The following is a 17,502-nucleotide window of genomic DNA, read 5'->3' as shown; positions in this document are numbered from 1 at the left end:
CTGGAACTTTATTCACTTTTCCTCCTGATTTAGGTCAATGAACACTGGAAAAAAATAATGCACTTTTCTCCCCAACATCAAAAAGTTAGATGAAACTGCAGGGTAGTGAGCCCAGAGCATGGCTGCAGATTAAATCCCAGCTCAATTTATTATCTTTCCAGTTTCGATTTGCGTGACTGCTTTGAAATTTAAATCACATTGAAAACTTTTATATGTTTTGTGCGTCTGATACAGAAAAATATATGAAAGAGTATATACTGCATTTGAGAAAAAGACATTTTATGGAGTGTAATCGAGGGATCTGTGTGTGTGTGTCTTGACAACTAGTTATTTAACCAGGTGTTTTAGCAGGAGCAGGAGTTTCTATTCTCACCAAAGGAATTATTATTAACTAAAGCCAAACTAAAAAAATAAAAAAATAAATTAAAAACATGAAGATAAAAACACTAAATTATCCTGGGTATATGTGGACCACGGATCATCTTACTTGGCCTCTGGATCATATTCTGACCAGATCCTCTTGAACTCATCCAAATGATGTGGCCCCAGAATTGACCAATCACGTGTCAGGTAGTCAAAGTTGTCCATAATGACAGCAACAAACAGGTTGATAATCTGAAGCAGAAGAAACAAGTATATTCAAAGGTGTTTAGTTACATTTTAAATGCACATATATATACTCAATTGCCACTTTATTAAGCACACCTTGAACATCTGTCTTCATGCAGCTAATAATGTTCAGTGTTTAGAAATGTCAGCCGTGAATAAAATAACTTATTATCTAAATCAAAGTTAAAGGTGTCTCTAATATTTGTGCTCCTATGTGCATTAGCAGTCTGCTCATATTTTCCTTCTGATTAACTATTATGTCAGAATTTCATTAAAGATATGTGTGATTAAAAAATGTATGTGAGTGTGTGACCTCACCAGGAAAGCACACAGCATAAAGAAGCTGATGAAGTAAACAATGGCGAAGTTGCTGCCGCAGCTGAACTCCTCCCCTGGTTCGTGGTCTGACTCGGGGTCGCAGCGTTTACCTGGAAGACTGGCTAACATGATCTCCTGCCACGCCTCACCGGTAGCACACCTGCACAAACACACACAAAAAAACTTGAAAATAATAAATTCTCAGTCCTGCATAGGGAGAACTGCTGGTGCTTAGAAAATCAGAAAGAAGCAAAGGACCCAGTGTAGATCCTTGTGGGACACCAGGAGTGATTTAGCGAGTTTTTGAACGAATGAAAACAGACTTGAGCACTCTTGAGCACTTGAAATGAAGGTACTGGACTTCTTTTTGGTTCGTGATGTTTCACCTCTTATGCACGAGGCTTTCCTGTGCATTCAGTGAAGAACCTCAGACACCAACCACGGAGAAGCAGAATAACATCGATCCATTCTCTTCTGCTTATCCTTGTCAGGGTTGTGGGGGGACCGGACCCTATCCCAGCTCTCTTAGGGCGAGAGGCAGGGTACACCCTGGTGTACCAGGTCACCAGTCTGTTGTAGGGCTAACACAGTGACAGACAACCATTCACACTCACGTTCACACCTGTGGTAATTTAGAGTTAACCTAACCCCACTAACTGCATGTCGTTGGAATGTGGGAAGAAGTCAGAGTACCCGGGGAGAACCCACGCAAACACAGGAAGAACATGCAAACTCCACACAGAAAGACCCGGCCTGATGGTGGAATTGAACTTAGGACCTTCTTGCTGTGAGGCAACAGTGGTGGGACCAGAGGTGGTGTCTTATGGCACCATCTATCAGCCATCTATAATACAGTCTTGCAGTCCCTTCCCAGGCGATGCAGTCACCTGACCTCAACATCCCACATAATAGTGGGACGAGACAATGACTCAGAGAATTCAAACCCTGGCCAGTGTGACAGTATTGGCCCACAGTTTGCTTCACACCTTGGCTCATGGGACCCTTCACAGCTCACATGAATAATAGTGGGATTAATAGTGGGTGAAAGACTCAGTACAAGCTCCAAAATGGCAACCGCACTAGGGGCTAAATAGCTCGGGCTCAACATTAGCAGCTTAAGAAGAAGCCTCTTAGATGAGAGGTGAAATTTCTTCACAAGCCAAAAATACAAGCACTCAAGAATCTACACAGACATAAAAGCAGCAGGAGGAGCATCTGACCTGAAGAGGAGGAGAACAGCCTGAGGAAATGTCTGGAAGTTGTTGTTTCTGTTGATCTGAGTGTAATCCTGCATCGCTATCTTCCCAAATGTCTGACAAATGGAGACGAGCAGAAGAAAAAAGTCAGCAGCTTTAGCATGTCCTTATTGTGACAGGCTTCCAGTATTGTTAACGGTGACTGTTTGGATTGAAATGAGCGGCCAATTTACAAAATATTTGACTTCAATTTCTTTCCTAACTTAAAGGGGTTGACACCCACAGAGATTTTGCAAGAATTGATTGATTGATTGATTGATTGATTGAATCTTTATTTTGAACATGTTGAAAAAGTATAAAAAAAAAAAATAGAATTAAAAGAGACAAATGAACAAAGCAAACAAAAGGAAAACGAGCAACCACAACTCCAAATAACGTCCATGTTCAAAAAGGAGCAGGAAGAAGCATAAGCTTATTTAATCCCACCCCTTTTCCACTATCTAGTATCAATAGACTACAGAAATACCTCCTTGTAATTACATTATATGTTATGTGTAATTTTTTTTTTTTTTTTTAATATATACACATATATGTTTCTATCTATCCATACCTACGTATACATACACATACGCACATATACACATTTTCAATAACCCCATTAACACCTGAAGGATACACAACCTACAATTTTATATATATTTAATATATACACACATATATATATATATATATATATATATATATATATATATATATATACATACATACATACATACATACATACATACATACATATATATATATATATATATACATACATATATATATATATACATACATATATATATATATACATACATATATATATATATACATACATATATATATATATACATACATATAAACATATATATATATATACATACATACATATACATACATATACATACATATACACATACATATATACCCATACCAACAAACCCGTGCATGCGCACACACATGAAAATATTAGACAAGAACACCCTATCAAATCTCTACCTTTTCCCTGTACCCTGTAAAAACCATATCCTTAAACCGCTTTTTAAACTGCGCCATGCTTGGACATTGCTTCATATCTTTACTTAGTCTGTTCCACAGCTTCACTCCACACACAGAGATGCAAAAACTTTTTAATGTTGTACGGATACGAGGATGTTTTAAATTTAATTCCCCCCTCAAATTGTATCCCCGTTCCCTTTTAGAAAACATTTTTAGAATATTGTCAGGAAGCAGGTTATTTATTGCTTTATATATAATTTGTGCTGTGAGAAAATGAACCAGATCTGTGAATTTTAGAATTTTTGATTTTAAGAATAGTGGATTTGTATGATCTCTGTAACCAGTTTTATGGATTATCCTTATGGCCCTTTTTTGTAATATAAAGATTGATGATAGCGAACATTTGTAAGTATTGCCCCAAACCTCTGCACAGTAATTCAAATACGGTGCAATCAGGGAACAATAGAGAATGTGGAGTGATTTGTGGTCCAGAATGTGTTTTACTTTACTCAAGATTGAGATACTTCTTGAAATTTTGTTATGTATATGATTTATATGAGACAACAAGAAGACACTAACAACTGAAGAAAAGGCACAAAGAATTAAAGTTGACCAAATCAGATTCAAGTGGGCAAAACAAACTGTTCAAAGATCTTTTTTAGTGTTGTAAAATGTTTGATATAAATAAATTAAGTCAGAATGACCCTGCAGGTTTACTGTGTGTAAACTTACCTGCATGCCGATGACAGCGTAGATGAAGAAGATCATGGCAATAAGTAGAGCAACGTATGGCAAAGCCTGCAGAGAGACAGGAACAAATTAGAGTTTTTGCTGAACAAGGCAGCAGAACTGCAACAAAACACTGCATTATAAAATATAAGATGGGAGCTGTGGCTACTGAACAATGGGCAACATTAAAGAAACAAGAGCTTTAAACCACGATTAAGCCAGACTTCAGCCAGAACTCGATGCAGATTGACCTTGTGGCCATTAAGAAACGCCACATCTTCTTTCCAGACAACGTCCTCGCTTACCTGCAGCGATTTGATGAAAGTCCACAGGAGTGTTCGAATGCCCTCCCCTTTACTCAGTAGCTTGACCAATCGCATTACTCGAAACAGCCGGAAGAAGGTGATAGACACCCTGGAGCTGTCCTCTCCACTCTGAAAACACAGAAAAGTTTGCAGATGTGATAAAAACATGTGTTAATACACTCACACAAAAAACGACTGGCTGTTGTTTTAGAGCTGCAGGATCCTCCAGGCTGAGCTGAAAGCTGCACAAAAGGGTGAAGTTAATTTGACCTGCATTTAAAGTAGTTTCAAAGGAAGAGGAGTCTTGAACATCTGAAAGGAAAAACAGCACTTGTGTCAAGTCCCCCAAACAATGAAACTTGTCTAAAGTGGGACGATTTATATTACTTCAGCAAGTCACGCTACAGTTACCCATGTTTTTGGTGATACCTGTTGTTAACAATGGGAGAAAAATCACAGCCACAGCAACGATACAGTAAAATTTGATAAATTTGATAAATGATACAATAAAAAGATAAATATCACTGAGTAAATGGGTCAGACTTTTACTAACAGTAAAATAAAAATGCTTCAGCAGCTGCAACAGTGCTCCGGAGTTAACCTGAGGACAGCGGCTGAAAATGATTTAATTAAAAACAGCTCACATGTCCTATGTGGAGAAAATTACAGACTGTGATCTGCTTTCTCAGAATTAATTGTTCTATATAATAAATGATGTTGTTATTGCAAAATTGTACATAGTTTTTTCACTGTGTGGATGCTCATATGGACCCTGCTGCTGTAGTCACCCCTCTGATGCTGCAAATATTTAATAAATTCAGAGTTAAAGGCTTGCCCAGCTTAAAGTTCTGGTTATCATTTTATCAAACCAGGATTGCATTCATGATCTCACCTCTAACCTCAGGTCAGGTGAGTGTTTGCACACCAGGATTACAGGCTGCAGGGTAAATGAAACAGCATCACAGAGCAAGAGGGAGTGGGCACCATAATTATTTGTGTTATTGTGTCAGTTATAATGAGATACAATAAAGAGAACTGTTCTAAATCCAATTCAAGACAGAAACGTCACAAGTACTCACGCTGAACTCAGTGACAACGATGTCGACCACACTGCCGACCACAATCAGAGCATCAAACGAGTTCCAGGCATCAACAAAGTAATGCTGGAAAAAAGCAAAACAACATTTAGTGAAACTAATTATCCCTGATCTCGGTTCATTTCTGTTTATATAAACCCTTAATCTTAATGGTCACATATGAGTTTAATAACACGGTAAACAGAAAAAGGAAAACTATCTACACTAAAGAGCTTTGAAAACATGTCCAAGAATATGTAGTTATTAACAGGAAGACTTTCCGTGCGTAGCGGATGTATGGAGATCTTTGAAGAGATACGCTTGGTTTCCTCACCCTTATTCTGAGAGCTGCCAGCTTGAGCAGCATCTCCAAAGTGAAGAGTCCAGTGAACACCATGTTGAGGATGTCCATGATGTAGCTGAAGGTTTTGGACTGTTCATAGTGCTGCAGGAGACACGGAAAGTTAGACAGATTAGGTTTTAGTCAAGAGGAAAAAATCAGAGAAGAAACTGAAATATTACGAACCTGAATGGCCAGAGTGACGGTGTTGAGAAGGATCAGGACAAACATGACGTATTCAAATCCTGTCGAGTTGATGATGGACCAGAACTTATACTGAACCGGATTCTTCGGGATGTAAAGCTTCAGCGGCTGAGCCTTCAGAGCGTACTCCACACACTGACGCTGGAGAGGGCACGAGAGCATTAACAGTACTGCAACAACGCAGCTAAACAAAAAACAAAACAAAATTATGATAAAAAATATGCTGGGACTGTAAAAAAAATTGTTTTAACTAAAATTACTTTGGTAAAAGAAAATTAAGGGAACACTTCAATGACTTCAACGACTTGTGATTTTAACTCACTGTTGTTCCATAATTTATGTGAAATATGTGAATATTTTATTCATCAAGATGTGAACAAAATCCGTTGATTAATAATATATTTTTAAAACAACTGCATAAGAAACCCCGCTCCTATGTTTACAGTGAAAGTAACATAAAAATAAATAAATAGAAAATAAACAGAAGATGGAACAACAAAAACACCCTATAACTGATAATCTTATGATAAATCAAATACAATGTTTTTTTTGCAAGATTAAGAGTTTCTAAAATTAATATTTAAAAACATTAAATAACCAAAATTAATAAAGGAATAAATAAATAAATTATTAATGACATAAAAATTTAGATTTATTAACTATAGCAACCTGTTACCTTTGGATTTGAACACCTTTGAACGTACTTACTTTGATCATTATTGTTTTTAACTAGGGATGGGTACCGGTGTCCGGTGCCATGATGGCACCGGTTCTGACATAAACGGTAGTAACCAGACCGAAAGGCAGCGCACATTTCGGTGCTTTATTTCGGTGCTTTTTTTCCTGAGCTGTGATACACTTCTAGCCAATAATTTTACGTTTCCGAGGATAGTAGGCGGGTCCAGGTACGTACGTTCTTTAAGAGCAGAGCTACAGATTAAAATGTCCAAGGCGAAGCGGTCAAAAGTCCGGCTGTACTTCACAGCAAAATATGCAAACTCAGCAGCAACAAGTGCTTTAAGCTGATACTGTGATACTGTCAAAGGAGGTAACACCTCAAATCCGATGAAACACCTGGCGACGCATAGCGTTTTTTTTAAAAGCCCAGAAATGCGCCGTATGACAGCTTGCTCACACCGAGCACGTCTACTGTGCGTGGGTTGCCTGTTATCTGACCCGGAGTTAGCAATATCCCCCAAAAACCCCGAAGAGGAGAGTCCTGGCCCCTAGCCCTGCCAGTGTAGCAGAAATGATGACGGATGATGATGCAGCAGCAGCCGTTCTTCTCTGCGTGAGTAGCTTAATGTTCGTGTGTAATTTACGTTGAGTAGGCTAACCACGTTATTACATTAATGCATGTAAGGTGAACTAGCAAACATCATCATAGCTACATGCGTCTGTCTTCTTGTTTGATGGCAGATACTCCCTTCACCCTGGCCAAAAAGGCTAAAATGACCAAAGAAAAAGTGGAAAACAGTTAAACATGAGAGATTTAGGACAAAGTTTGTGTTTTTTCCATTGTTTAAGCACTGCTTCCAGCCAAGAGTGATGCCATATATGCCCCATAGCTGCAGAAAAGGCTAACATTGTTATCTTTTTACAAAAAACAGCTGAACATGAGAGGTTTTTGGACCAATTTTGTGTTCTCCATTCTTTAAGCACCGGTTTGAGCACCGTTTGAGCACCGGCACCGTTTCAAAAGTACCGATTTGGCACCGGTATCGGATAAAACCTAAACGATACCCATCCCTATTTTTAACGTATACGATGACTGTGACACTGATTCGTTTGGGTCCAGACTGGCAGCTGGGTTTACCTGGTTCTTGTCCAGCTCACAGTTCTTATATTCTTGCTCTCCCTGTTCTCTGAAGGTGATGATGACAAAACCCACAAAGATGTTCATCATGAAGAAGGCGATGATGATGATATAGACGATGAAGAAGATGGAAATCTCCACCCGGTAGTTGTAGATGGGACCAGAGTTCTCGCCGTTGGCGTCGATGGCTTTGTAGAGCAGACTGAAGACAGACGGGTTAAAATGTCAGAGTTGGTTCCCCACAAACAGTTAAAAAAAAACAAAAACAAAAACTGAGCACTCACGCAGGCCAGCCCTCAAAGGTGGACACGGTGAAGAGCGCCATCATCCCCATCAAGACGTTATCAAAGTTAAAGTCACTGTTCATCCAGATCCTCTCTCTGACCATCGGATGGCTCACGTCTCCATCTTTGTACACCACGAAGGTCCCTCTGAACACACACATCACATTTCATCAGAAGACGCTGACTTAAAGTCATGTGCTGGATATTTAATTATGAAGTGAACATGGCGCCCTAAACATTCCATAAACCCTCAAACCGAGTATTCACCTGACATTCAACCATTGAGGGGACTCACCTTTGGCCACACAGTGTGACGGTCTTATGTTCAACCCAACATGAGTAAACAAGTCCAGTCGAGTCACGGAAACAAGAAACTGAACAATACACTGTATATAAAAGATGGACACAACCACTATGACATCACCACGTTCCTGTTATGAATGTTTGACCTGCTGCCATTTTGGCGTTTTGAAATGGCGTTGGTGTACGAGGGGAGGATCTGACTGTGAAACAAAGGACACTGTAGGCTCATTTCTTACCGACTTGTGATTGATAAATCGTTTTCTAAAGAACACATCTTGAATAATTTTTATTTTTACTATCATGTACAAAATTAAGTCATGTTTTATTTATAAGACCTCACAAAAAGTGACTGAACCCACAAACTCATCAGGAAAGTGCTCACTGAAGAGAAAGGAGACAAGGCCGTTTCTTCCACACAATTGGAATTCTTTCTGCAACTAGATAAGTCCCTCCAGCCCAAACTTCTGTCCATTAGGGGGAAAAAGCATGTTTTAAGGCACAGGTGTCAAACTCCAGGCCTCGAGGGCCGGTGTCCTGCAGGTTTTAGATGTGTCCTTGATCCAACACAGCTGATTTAAATGGCTAAATGACCTCCTCAACATGTCTTGAAGTTCTCCAGAGGCCTGGTAATGAACTAATCATTTGATTCAGGTGTGTTGACCCAGGGTGAGATCTAAAGCCTGCAGGACACCGGCCCTCGAGACTGGAGTTCGACACCCCTGTTTTAAGGCATTTCAAGCCTAGCTCGACGTTTTAGACCTGGAAGCCACGATTGATATTCATCTCGGCTGCAAACCAAGTATTGTTTTTACAAAAAAGACATAAAATCTTATCTCAAGTTGTGACATCGATAGTTAGAATCAGACTCAAATTAAAATGAAATTGCGCTAAACTGAGTGGCAACTTTAAACATCAGAAACAAAGTATAACTCTAAGATACAGACTTAGATTTTATAAATCATTGGAATTGAATACAAATCAGAGGATTACCTCTGGAGTGAAATAAAATTAGATTGTTTATTGTTGTTGAAGTTGAATGTCAGTATTTAAAACACAAGCTGGCTTCAGTTTTGAACAATTTAAATAATGAAAACTCACTTGCACTGTTCGGGGGTGTGTTTGGCTTCATCGGTGCAGCGGTAAAATTTACCCTGAAATGCAAAACACACAGATTGGACCAGAAACACAAACACTGTGCTGACGTTTAGTCACAGCTTTAAGACTTCAAAAATATGAACAGAGACTTGGAGCAGAACGCAATAATGCTACAGTGTCTTTATTGTTCGATGCACTGTAAATATAGGACTCATGATAAATACTTTTTTGTGTTTGAGGTTATGTTTTAGAAGGTTTTTTTAACATCCATTTCTCTGGTTTGTTTTTGTTTGTTTGTTTATCGAATATGTGAAAATGTTTCATTTCCTGTTTTGCCATATCTGACTGTTTTTCTTTACTTTGGTGGCCCTTTGATGACTCTGGAAATTCAGAATCAGGGTCAGTGTTGTCCTGATAAACAGTGTACATTTATAAAACACACTCTATTTTCTCCCCTTCTGCCCAATGAAACACTTTTACTCCTCAGAATACTCGGAAGTTTTTCCAAAAATGTGTCCAGTGTGTAAGTAGACGTTCTCAGCCTCACTTTGAAGAGCTGGACTCCAATACAGGCGAACATGAACTGCAGCAGGGTCGTGACAATCATGATGTTTCCGATGGTCCTGATGGCCACAAACACACACTGGACCACATGCTGCGCGACAAAAACAAACAAACACAAAGTCAGGGAGTATTTTTAAAATAACACAGCACAATGCCTGGTACTCGCCTACAACCCTCAATATGTACCATCGCTACTCCCCACTGACCCCTTTGACTAGGCTTTTGTACGCCCCACATTAAGTGAACATATCACTGTACTGTGTAATGTTACCTTGAGTCCTTTGGCCCTGTTGATGGCCCTCAGAGGTCGGAGCACCCTGAGGACCCTGAGGATTTTCACCACTGAGATGGCACTGGAGCTGCAGAGGCACACGCACACATTTACACACCTCAGTTTGTTTAAACACACTTACATCAAAACAGTCTCTGTACTTAAATACAGTCCAAACACATACAGCAAACCATGCATGAGACAAAGACTGAAACAAACAGGAAAGACAGAATGTATGTTGTTTGGATACTGACTGCAGGAAGAAGGAGACCAAAGAGACGCTGACGACCAGGAGATCCAACAAGTTAAACCAGTTCCTGCAGAACGAGCCCTGATGGAGGAACGCTCCGTGGACCGTCATCTGTGAATGAGAGAACATGTTGGCAATGCAAGACAATCAAAAGAGGGAGAGGAGGGCCTGGGTGAGTTATTTCATTGAGCTGAAGGCGATATTTACCTTTAACAGAATCTCCACAGTGAAGATGGAGGTAAAGGCGTAGTCTGCATAGCCCAGAATCTGAACACAGAGGTTGAAAACAAACCAGACTCAGGTCCAACATTTCAATTTTTTTCTTCAGAATCCAGAAATAACTTTCCACAGGTGAGTCAGGATAACGTGTGCAGATTAAAGTAGATGCAGCTGACACATTTGCTTTTCATTTATTAGCATTTTAGCATTTTCTTTTAAATAAGATATTTTTATGTGGGCTTTTGTGATGTAACTGAGGCTGTGGATGGTGAAGTAGCTGCTGTGTTAGAGGCTTAAAGGCAGCCAAAATAAAGTAATAGATAAAAATATTGATAGAAAACTGTGAGATTAAATTATTTTCAAAACAGTTTCTGGTTGCGATAATAACATCCTGCTCTATAAAATAAATAAATAAATAAATCAAGAAAAAAGTCCAAGAAACAGTTGAAGCAGCAGCTCAATGAGACACATTCAGTTTTCACTCAGATGACGACAGAGAGTCACACAGCAGAGACCTAAGTCCTGAACAAGTTTTAATTTAATTTGGCAGAAAGTTCAGGAACTCAGCTCCGTAAAACCAAGTGTATCATATTTCATACATGAGTTGGTGGTGGCTTTATCCTTCTTTCAATTGCCTTGTGGGATTTTTCAGCATCTCAAGCTTGGTTTGGCTGCTATTGTGGAGCCTGTGCTACAGTCGCTCTTCTGTAGGATCGAACTGCACAGTTTGCCCTTCGCTCTCTGCACACATCAGCAACTCCTGAGGTCATCGCTGGTTTTACTCGTTGTTCATCTTAAACTGCTTTTGGTACAGTAGGTATGAACCACTGGACAGGACCTGCTGTTTCAGATACACCACTGATCCATGCAGCCATAACACTTTGGTCACTTGAACCCTTGTGCTGCCATTTTTCCTCCTTTAGTGCATTAACGTTCATCTTTCCTTCCTATTCAGTTCCTTCATGTAGCCCAACACCTGTCACTGGTTTTATGATGGTGGGAGTTTAAAGCGGAGAAGTCTGCATATCAAGAAAAAAGATGTTTAACTACCTTAGCTCATCTACACAAAACTCAAAAGTCCTTGAGAAGGTTCATGGTTTCATTTTAGCTCAGAAACAGAAGCAAAGTGCTTGAGCTCATTTTCGGTTTGCTGAAGACGGTTAAAACACAATCAATGAAAAATACGCACTGCTCGTAAGGACGGCAGCCGAGAGGCTCGTTAATTAATTCAAGATAGAACCAAAATGTATAATTTGCACAGTTTCGTAGAGAACAGAGGAGGCAAACACAGGGTTAACGCTCAGTATGAGCAGGTCTGATTGTATGTTTGAAGTAATTTCCTCCCTCAGCTGTTGTGAATTGCTACTTCTTGCATGAAGCCAGCTGCTGCTCTGCATGTGAGTGTTTAAGTTTGTGTGTCTGCACACACACACACACACACACACACACACTGTGAGTATTCAGGATCTGACAGTGAACTGGTGATTTTCTGCCTCCATGTGTTTCCATGTGTTTCCCTCTTTAACCCGGTTAGGCACTGACCCACTTCTGCAGTGTAATCTGCTGAGGCCCCGCCCCCAGCGCAGACCACAGAGGGTTGGCACAGGATTGGATCAGCTGGAGGGATGCTGTGCTCTGCTGCGATTGGTTGCTTGGCTATCAGGTAACTTGGTGATGGTGAAAGTGGCTGACATGGTGGTTTGTCTTATTTCACCCAGACAGGCAGAATAAATAAGTTTCAAGAAGGCCTGGAACTAAGAGTATGCTGGCTTTAGTCATCCTAGTGGTGGTCCCAAGCCTGGATAATGGAGGCATGTTAGGTCAGGAGGGGGTATTGGGAACAAAATCTTTGCCAAATCAAGAATGGGGATCATCAAGAATCAGATTGGTCCAGAACAATGGATGCTGAGCTACTACTGGCTGAAGACAAAGGAAGAGGAGAGGTGGAAGGCATATTAGGAGGCAGCGAGAGAGAAAGCAAGGTAGGAGTGTTGAAGTAAGAGTAGGGACTTCAAATGTAGGATCTATTATTGATAAAGGGAGAGAGCTGGCTGATGACTCATAGAAGGAAAAGATAAATTGTATTTGCAGGAGGCCAGAAGCATCGGAGGTGGATTCAAACTGTTCAACCACGGTGTAGACAGGACAGTGTTGTGGAGGTGAAGATGGTGTCAGACAGGATCACGAGTTTGAAGCTGAAAATCAAACAGGTGATGCTGATGTTGTCGGTGTGTACGCCCCACAGGTTGGATGGGAGTTAAAAGAGAAAGAGAAATTCTGCAGTAATTTGGATGAAGAGGTAAAGTGTGTCCCCAAAGGTACTCAGCCCTCTGTGAGCAACTTCAGATCTCACATTATAGACTCACATTGTTCCTGAAGGAGTGGGCTCTGATTGGATCCTCGGCAGCCAATGAGCAGCTGCTGAGGATGATGAAGACGAGGATGAGGTTGGTGAAGATGTGGTGATGGATCAGAGTGTGGCAGGCCACACGGATACTGCAGACGGAGACAAAGAGTCAGTGTTAGAGGCTTCACGTCCCAGCATGAAGGATACTAGAATTTCAATCACAAAAGCTGGAACACAGACTCTGGGTAAAGTTAACCACACAGCAAAACACATTATGTCTAAAATAACCACATCAACAAGCTAAAAAACTCCTAGAAATGATGCCAGAAAATCTAACTTTATGTAAATATTACTTAAAGGGAACAACAATAATACATGACTCAAACATATTTGTGTGATTGTTATTGTTCATCCTGTAGAGGTGTTAGACGGCGTGTTGCACGCGCATGTGTCGACACACTCACGGGTTTGTCTTGCTGAGGCAGAAGAAGGCGCTTCCTTCTGGGATCGGGAGAACCTTCTCTTTAGGAGGAGCAAGATCGGCCATCTTTAACTGGACTCCTCCCTCTGAGAAAGGAGAAAGGAAAGTGAACGATCTGAGGGTGATGGTTTTAGCTTTTAGAACATCCATCATTTCAGTGATTGAGAGCTGGATAGTTGCATGTTATGGTACTGATATTTAAATATTCATACATTGGGCCTCTGTTTTCATCACCTTTAAAGTCTCTGATAGCAGCTTCCTGGTTCATCACTTGTAGCTCCTGTGTTACTGTTCTTATTAACATATTCTCAGACATTTGTCATATTGGTCATATTACACTCGTGTTTTATTTACTGATTATTGGAGGGATTATTGTAAAGCTAAAAATAAAAATACGGCAATATGTATTCATCCAGAAAAAATGTTTGTTTTGCACTTAACTAGAGCTGCATCATTGTCATAGAAAAAACCCCATGATGCAGCACTGTCTCCATGCTGAACTGGAGATGCTTGTCCACGCCTTTATCTCCTCCCGGTTAGACTGTTGTAAATCACTCTTTTCCTGTCTGTTTAAGGCTTCCTTAAATCGCCTCCAAGTAGTCCAAAATGCTGCAGGCTTTTAACCCACAGTAATAAAGTCTCCCATATCACTCCCATGTTAAAATCCTTGCACTGGCTTCCCGTTGGGTACAGATTTAAGTTTAAAATCCTCACTTTTACCTATATCGCTGAGCTTCTCCAACCTTACTCTCCAAAGCGGATTCTTAGATCCACTGATAGCGGTCTTCTGTCTGTTCCAGGGACCCGTTTAAAAACAAAGCGGCATCGTGCTTTTCAAAGCCTGGCTCCAATACTGTGGAACAGTTTACCTCCCCGCTACGCACCATCGACTCTGTGGCTTCTTTTAAAAAACAGCTTAAAACACATTTGTTTAAACAGGCATTTGGGTAATGTTCGTGTGTTGTTGTTGTTTTACTTTATATGTTTTTATACTCCCATGTGAAGCACTCTGTAATAGATTCTTGTCTTAAAAAGTGCTATATAAATAAATTTTACTTTTACTTACTTACATAAAAAACACGACATCAAATGTAAACAAGCTGTTTTCCTTGAAAATAGATTTTTCACCAAATAAATATCAGTTCATGTCATTGGAGGAAATGCTGGGACCTGGACTGGACAGACAGAGTGAGTCAGGCAGCTTGATTGGTGGATCTCCCGTCTCCTCTTTGTCTGATTGGTGGATCTAGTTTTATAACTTGTCCCACATATTTTTAATCTACCTTCCTAATGTTTCAGCAGAGGTCTCAGCAGCCTGTTGACTCACACTACAGACAGCCGACTGTGTGCAGGAGGGTGTTTGGTCCTCTTTGGGCACCTTTAAAGCGTATTCTCGCACAACTTGCAACTTAAATAAATGATAAATAAATCAATACTATATCTTCCCTCTATCCAGGATCCAGCTACCTTTTAAACTGGTATTAAATAGCACTTAAATCTCCTCCAGTAATCTGATTTAAAACTGTAAATTTGTCAAAGAACCACTAAAAATGGGTATCTTGTTGTCCCTGTGTCTTTCACATAGGACTTTCTCTAAAACGGTTCCTTAAAGATCTCTTTAAAAAGCCTCAGTGTGGAGTAAACTAATGTTCTTTGATTGCGCTGTGAAGCTTGTGACTTTTCTTGTTTACAGTCGTTTCTGAGTTATCATCCAATTAAAATGGTGAATTTAGTTTTCCTGTCACTTCAGCGTCACATCTTCTCGGCTAAACTTGAAATGTGGCGATGGGCTCAGCCGAGGACTGACCTTCATCTCCTTCAGGAAGCTCCTCTTCCTCTTCATACTCAGTGTCTTCATCAACATCGACCTGAAAAGACAAACAGCCCTCAAAGAAAAAGATCGCTGATAGTTAACTGAAACATTGCAGTCGGAGTTTGATGTTCACCTTCACTTCTTCTTCTGTAGCTTCCTCCTCTGCTCCCTCCTCCTTCTTACTGAAGAGACAAAATACAACAGTGCAGTCAGAAGTCAACAACTAGCTTTATTTCTTCCTCCCCTCTTTCCTTTTGTCCTCCGTCCATCACTTACTCTTTTTTCTTGTCATCACTGTCTCCTCCTGCCAGGTTGTCCACGGCGATAGCCAAGAAGACGTTCAGCAGGATGTCTGATGCTCGTTAAGGATGCTGATGTTTTCACAGGTTACTACTCATAAAACAACAAAGATGATCTTCACCTTGAGCACAATCACTCAATAGGAGATCATTGTTTCACTAAAACTCAAGGAGGGGTATTAAGTATTGTGGAAATTGAAAGATGCCTCTAAAACAACAAATACATGTATTACCACAAATGCAGCTTTGAGAACTTTGGTGCATCAGGGGGATTCAAGGATACAGTTACCACAGATGAAGAGGATGACAAAGTAAATACAGACGATCATCCCGGGAAACACGGGGCCGCCGTATGCCATGATGCCGTCATACATGACCATGTTCCAGTCCTCACCTGTCAGGATCTAAACACACAGTCATCGTGAGGCGCCCGCTCCCTGCACGTCGTGACATCACTGGGAGAAAGTGGTTGCAGTGCTACCTGGAAACAGGTGAGCAGCGCCTGCGGGAAAGCGTCGAATGTGCTGCGTTTGGTCTGCGTTTCATCAAAGTTGAATTTTCCTCCGAACAGCTGCATGCCGAGCAGGGCGAAGATGATGAGGAAGAGGAAAAGGAGGAGCAGCAGCGAGGCGATGGACTTCATGGAGTTCAGCAGCGATGCCACCAGGTTGGACAGAGCCGTCCAATGCCTGAGCAAACAGAGAGTGACCTCAGCGATGACTCGTGACGAGCCGTGTGACCTGCATCGGGTGGTTCGGGTGTGTTTTCTCACCGTGTCACCTTGAAGATCCGCAGCAGACGGACGCAGCGCAGCACAGAGATCCCCAGAGGAGGCATGATCTCCAGCTCCACCAGGATGGTCTCCACGATGCCACCGCACACCACGAAGCAGTCGAAACGATTAAAGAACGCCACAAAGTAATGGGCCAGACCCAAACTGTACATCTTCAGCAACATCTCCACCGTAAAGAGAGACAGCAGCACCTTGTTGGCAATGTCTGCACAAACAAAGACACGGACACAGAAAATGTTTGCTCAACAACATTTCAAACTGAAATATCAGTGTCTCTACGACCCGTTCCTCTTGTGGAGGAGAAGGAGGCTGTTGTTACCCTGGACTTGAGTCAGCCAGTCTGGTTGGTTATAGTGCTCAGAGGCGCTGAGGGAGGTGTTGAGGAAGACCAGCAGCAAAACCAGCCAATAGAAAGTTACGGATTTGACGGCAGTGCGACAGTTTCTGCGACAGACTCGGTTCCAGCGACGTAACGTCCGACTGAGGCAAAGAAAGAGAGTCGTTCAGGTGAAGGTGAGTCTAACGTGCTGACTTTAGTCTGCTGAACCTCTGAAGGTCAGTGAACTCACCAGCAGCCGATCTTCATCATCTGAGCACTGAAACATAACATTTTTTGTTTTTATGTGAAGTTGTTCCTGAAGGGGGCACTAAAGCAAGAATCATGTGATGTACGAACTGAAAGTGTGCGTGTGTGTGTGTGTGTGTGTGTTACCAGCAGGCCTGGCAGCAGTTGGTGTGCTCCTCATCGATGTTCTCTGTGTTTTCAGACGCCGTTTCACTGGCAGGAAGACTCGCTGAAACACACACAAACAGACAAATATTAATAAATGATCAATGCAAGTCAACAATCCTGCTTCTTAAAAAATGTGGCACTTATTAATTTCTATACTATCAATATATTTTATTTGTTATGCAAACAAAAATATAAAGTATAAAATATTCATATCTTATTCATACAGCATATCTCACAAATTTTTCCCTCTCCGATTGATGAAAGCTGACGTTTCCCGACCTCCTCAGTGAATCTATACTGAGGTGAATCCAGCTGAACGAGCTCGGAGAGTAAGTCTGATCAGAAACAGGGTCAGATAAATATGAGGACAGAAAGAGACCCAGATATTTTACAGGGACAGCGAGGATGACGTTTGC

The 17,502-nt window shown here is 40.9% G+C and overlaps 1 protein-coding gene across 1 annotated transcript in view; it reads right to left on the bottom strand.

Moving 5' to 3' along the window:
• cacna1fb (calcium channel, voltage-dependent, L type, alpha 1F subunit) overlaps positions 1-17,502 on the bottom strand; it is a 46,586-nt gene that overhangs the window by 8,894 nt on the left and 20,190 nt on the right. The window contains exons 12-37 of the mRNA XM_026153617.2: positions 17,066-17,147; positions 16,923-16,949; positions 16,673-16,833; positions 16,333-16,558; positions 16,042-16,249; positions 15,844-15,964; positions 15,538-15,613; positions 15,395-15,443; positions 15,256-15,316; positions 13,432-13,534; positions 12,987-13,116; positions 10,609-10,668; positions 10,406-10,512; positions 10,152-10,239; positions 9,864-9,971; positions 9,320-9,372; positions 7,919-8,065; positions 7,635-7,836; positions 5,801-5,959; positions 5,609-5,719; positions 5,278-5,361; positions 4,199-4,327; positions 3,897-3,962; positions 2,148-2,239; positions 928-1,087; positions 488-615 (exon numbers count right to left, since the gene is read on the bottom strand). Of these exons, the coding sequence (XP_026009402.2) occupies positions 488-615; positions 928-1,087; positions 2,148-2,239; positions 3,897-3,962; positions 4,199-4,327; positions 5,278-5,361; positions 5,609-5,719; positions 5,801-5,959; positions 7,635-7,836; positions 7,919-8,065; positions 9,320-9,372; positions 9,864-9,971; positions 10,152-10,239; positions 10,406-10,512; positions 10,609-10,668; positions 12,987-13,116; positions 13,432-13,534; positions 15,256-15,316; positions 15,395-15,443; positions 15,538-15,613; positions 15,844-15,964; positions 16,042-16,249; positions 16,333-16,558; positions 16,673-16,833; positions 16,923-16,949; positions 17,066-17,147 (2,938 nt within the window). The remainder of the gene's footprint in view (positions 1-487; positions 616-927; positions 1,088-2,147; positions 2,240-3,896; positions 3,963-4,198; positions 4,328-5,277; positions 5,362-5,608; positions 5,720-5,800; positions 5,960-7,634; positions 7,837-7,918; positions 8,066-9,319; positions 9,373-9,863; positions 9,972-10,151; positions 10,240-10,405; positions 10,513-10,608; positions 10,669-12,986; positions 13,117-13,431; positions 13,535-15,255; positions 15,317-15,394; positions 15,444-15,537; positions 15,614-15,843; positions 15,965-16,041; positions 16,250-16,332; positions 16,559-16,672; positions 16,834-16,922; positions 16,950-17,065; positions 17,148-17,502) is intronic.

Source organism: Astatotilapia calliptera, chromosome 20 (genome assembly GCF_964374335.1).
Source record: "Astatotilapia calliptera chromosome 20, fAstCal68.1, whole genome shotgun sequence".
NCBI classification, from domain to species: Eukaryota; Metazoa; Chordata; class Actinopteri; order Cichliformes; family Cichlidae; genus Astatotilapia; species Astatotilapia calliptera.
This window is presented reverse-complemented; position numbering and strand designations above follow the sequence as displayed.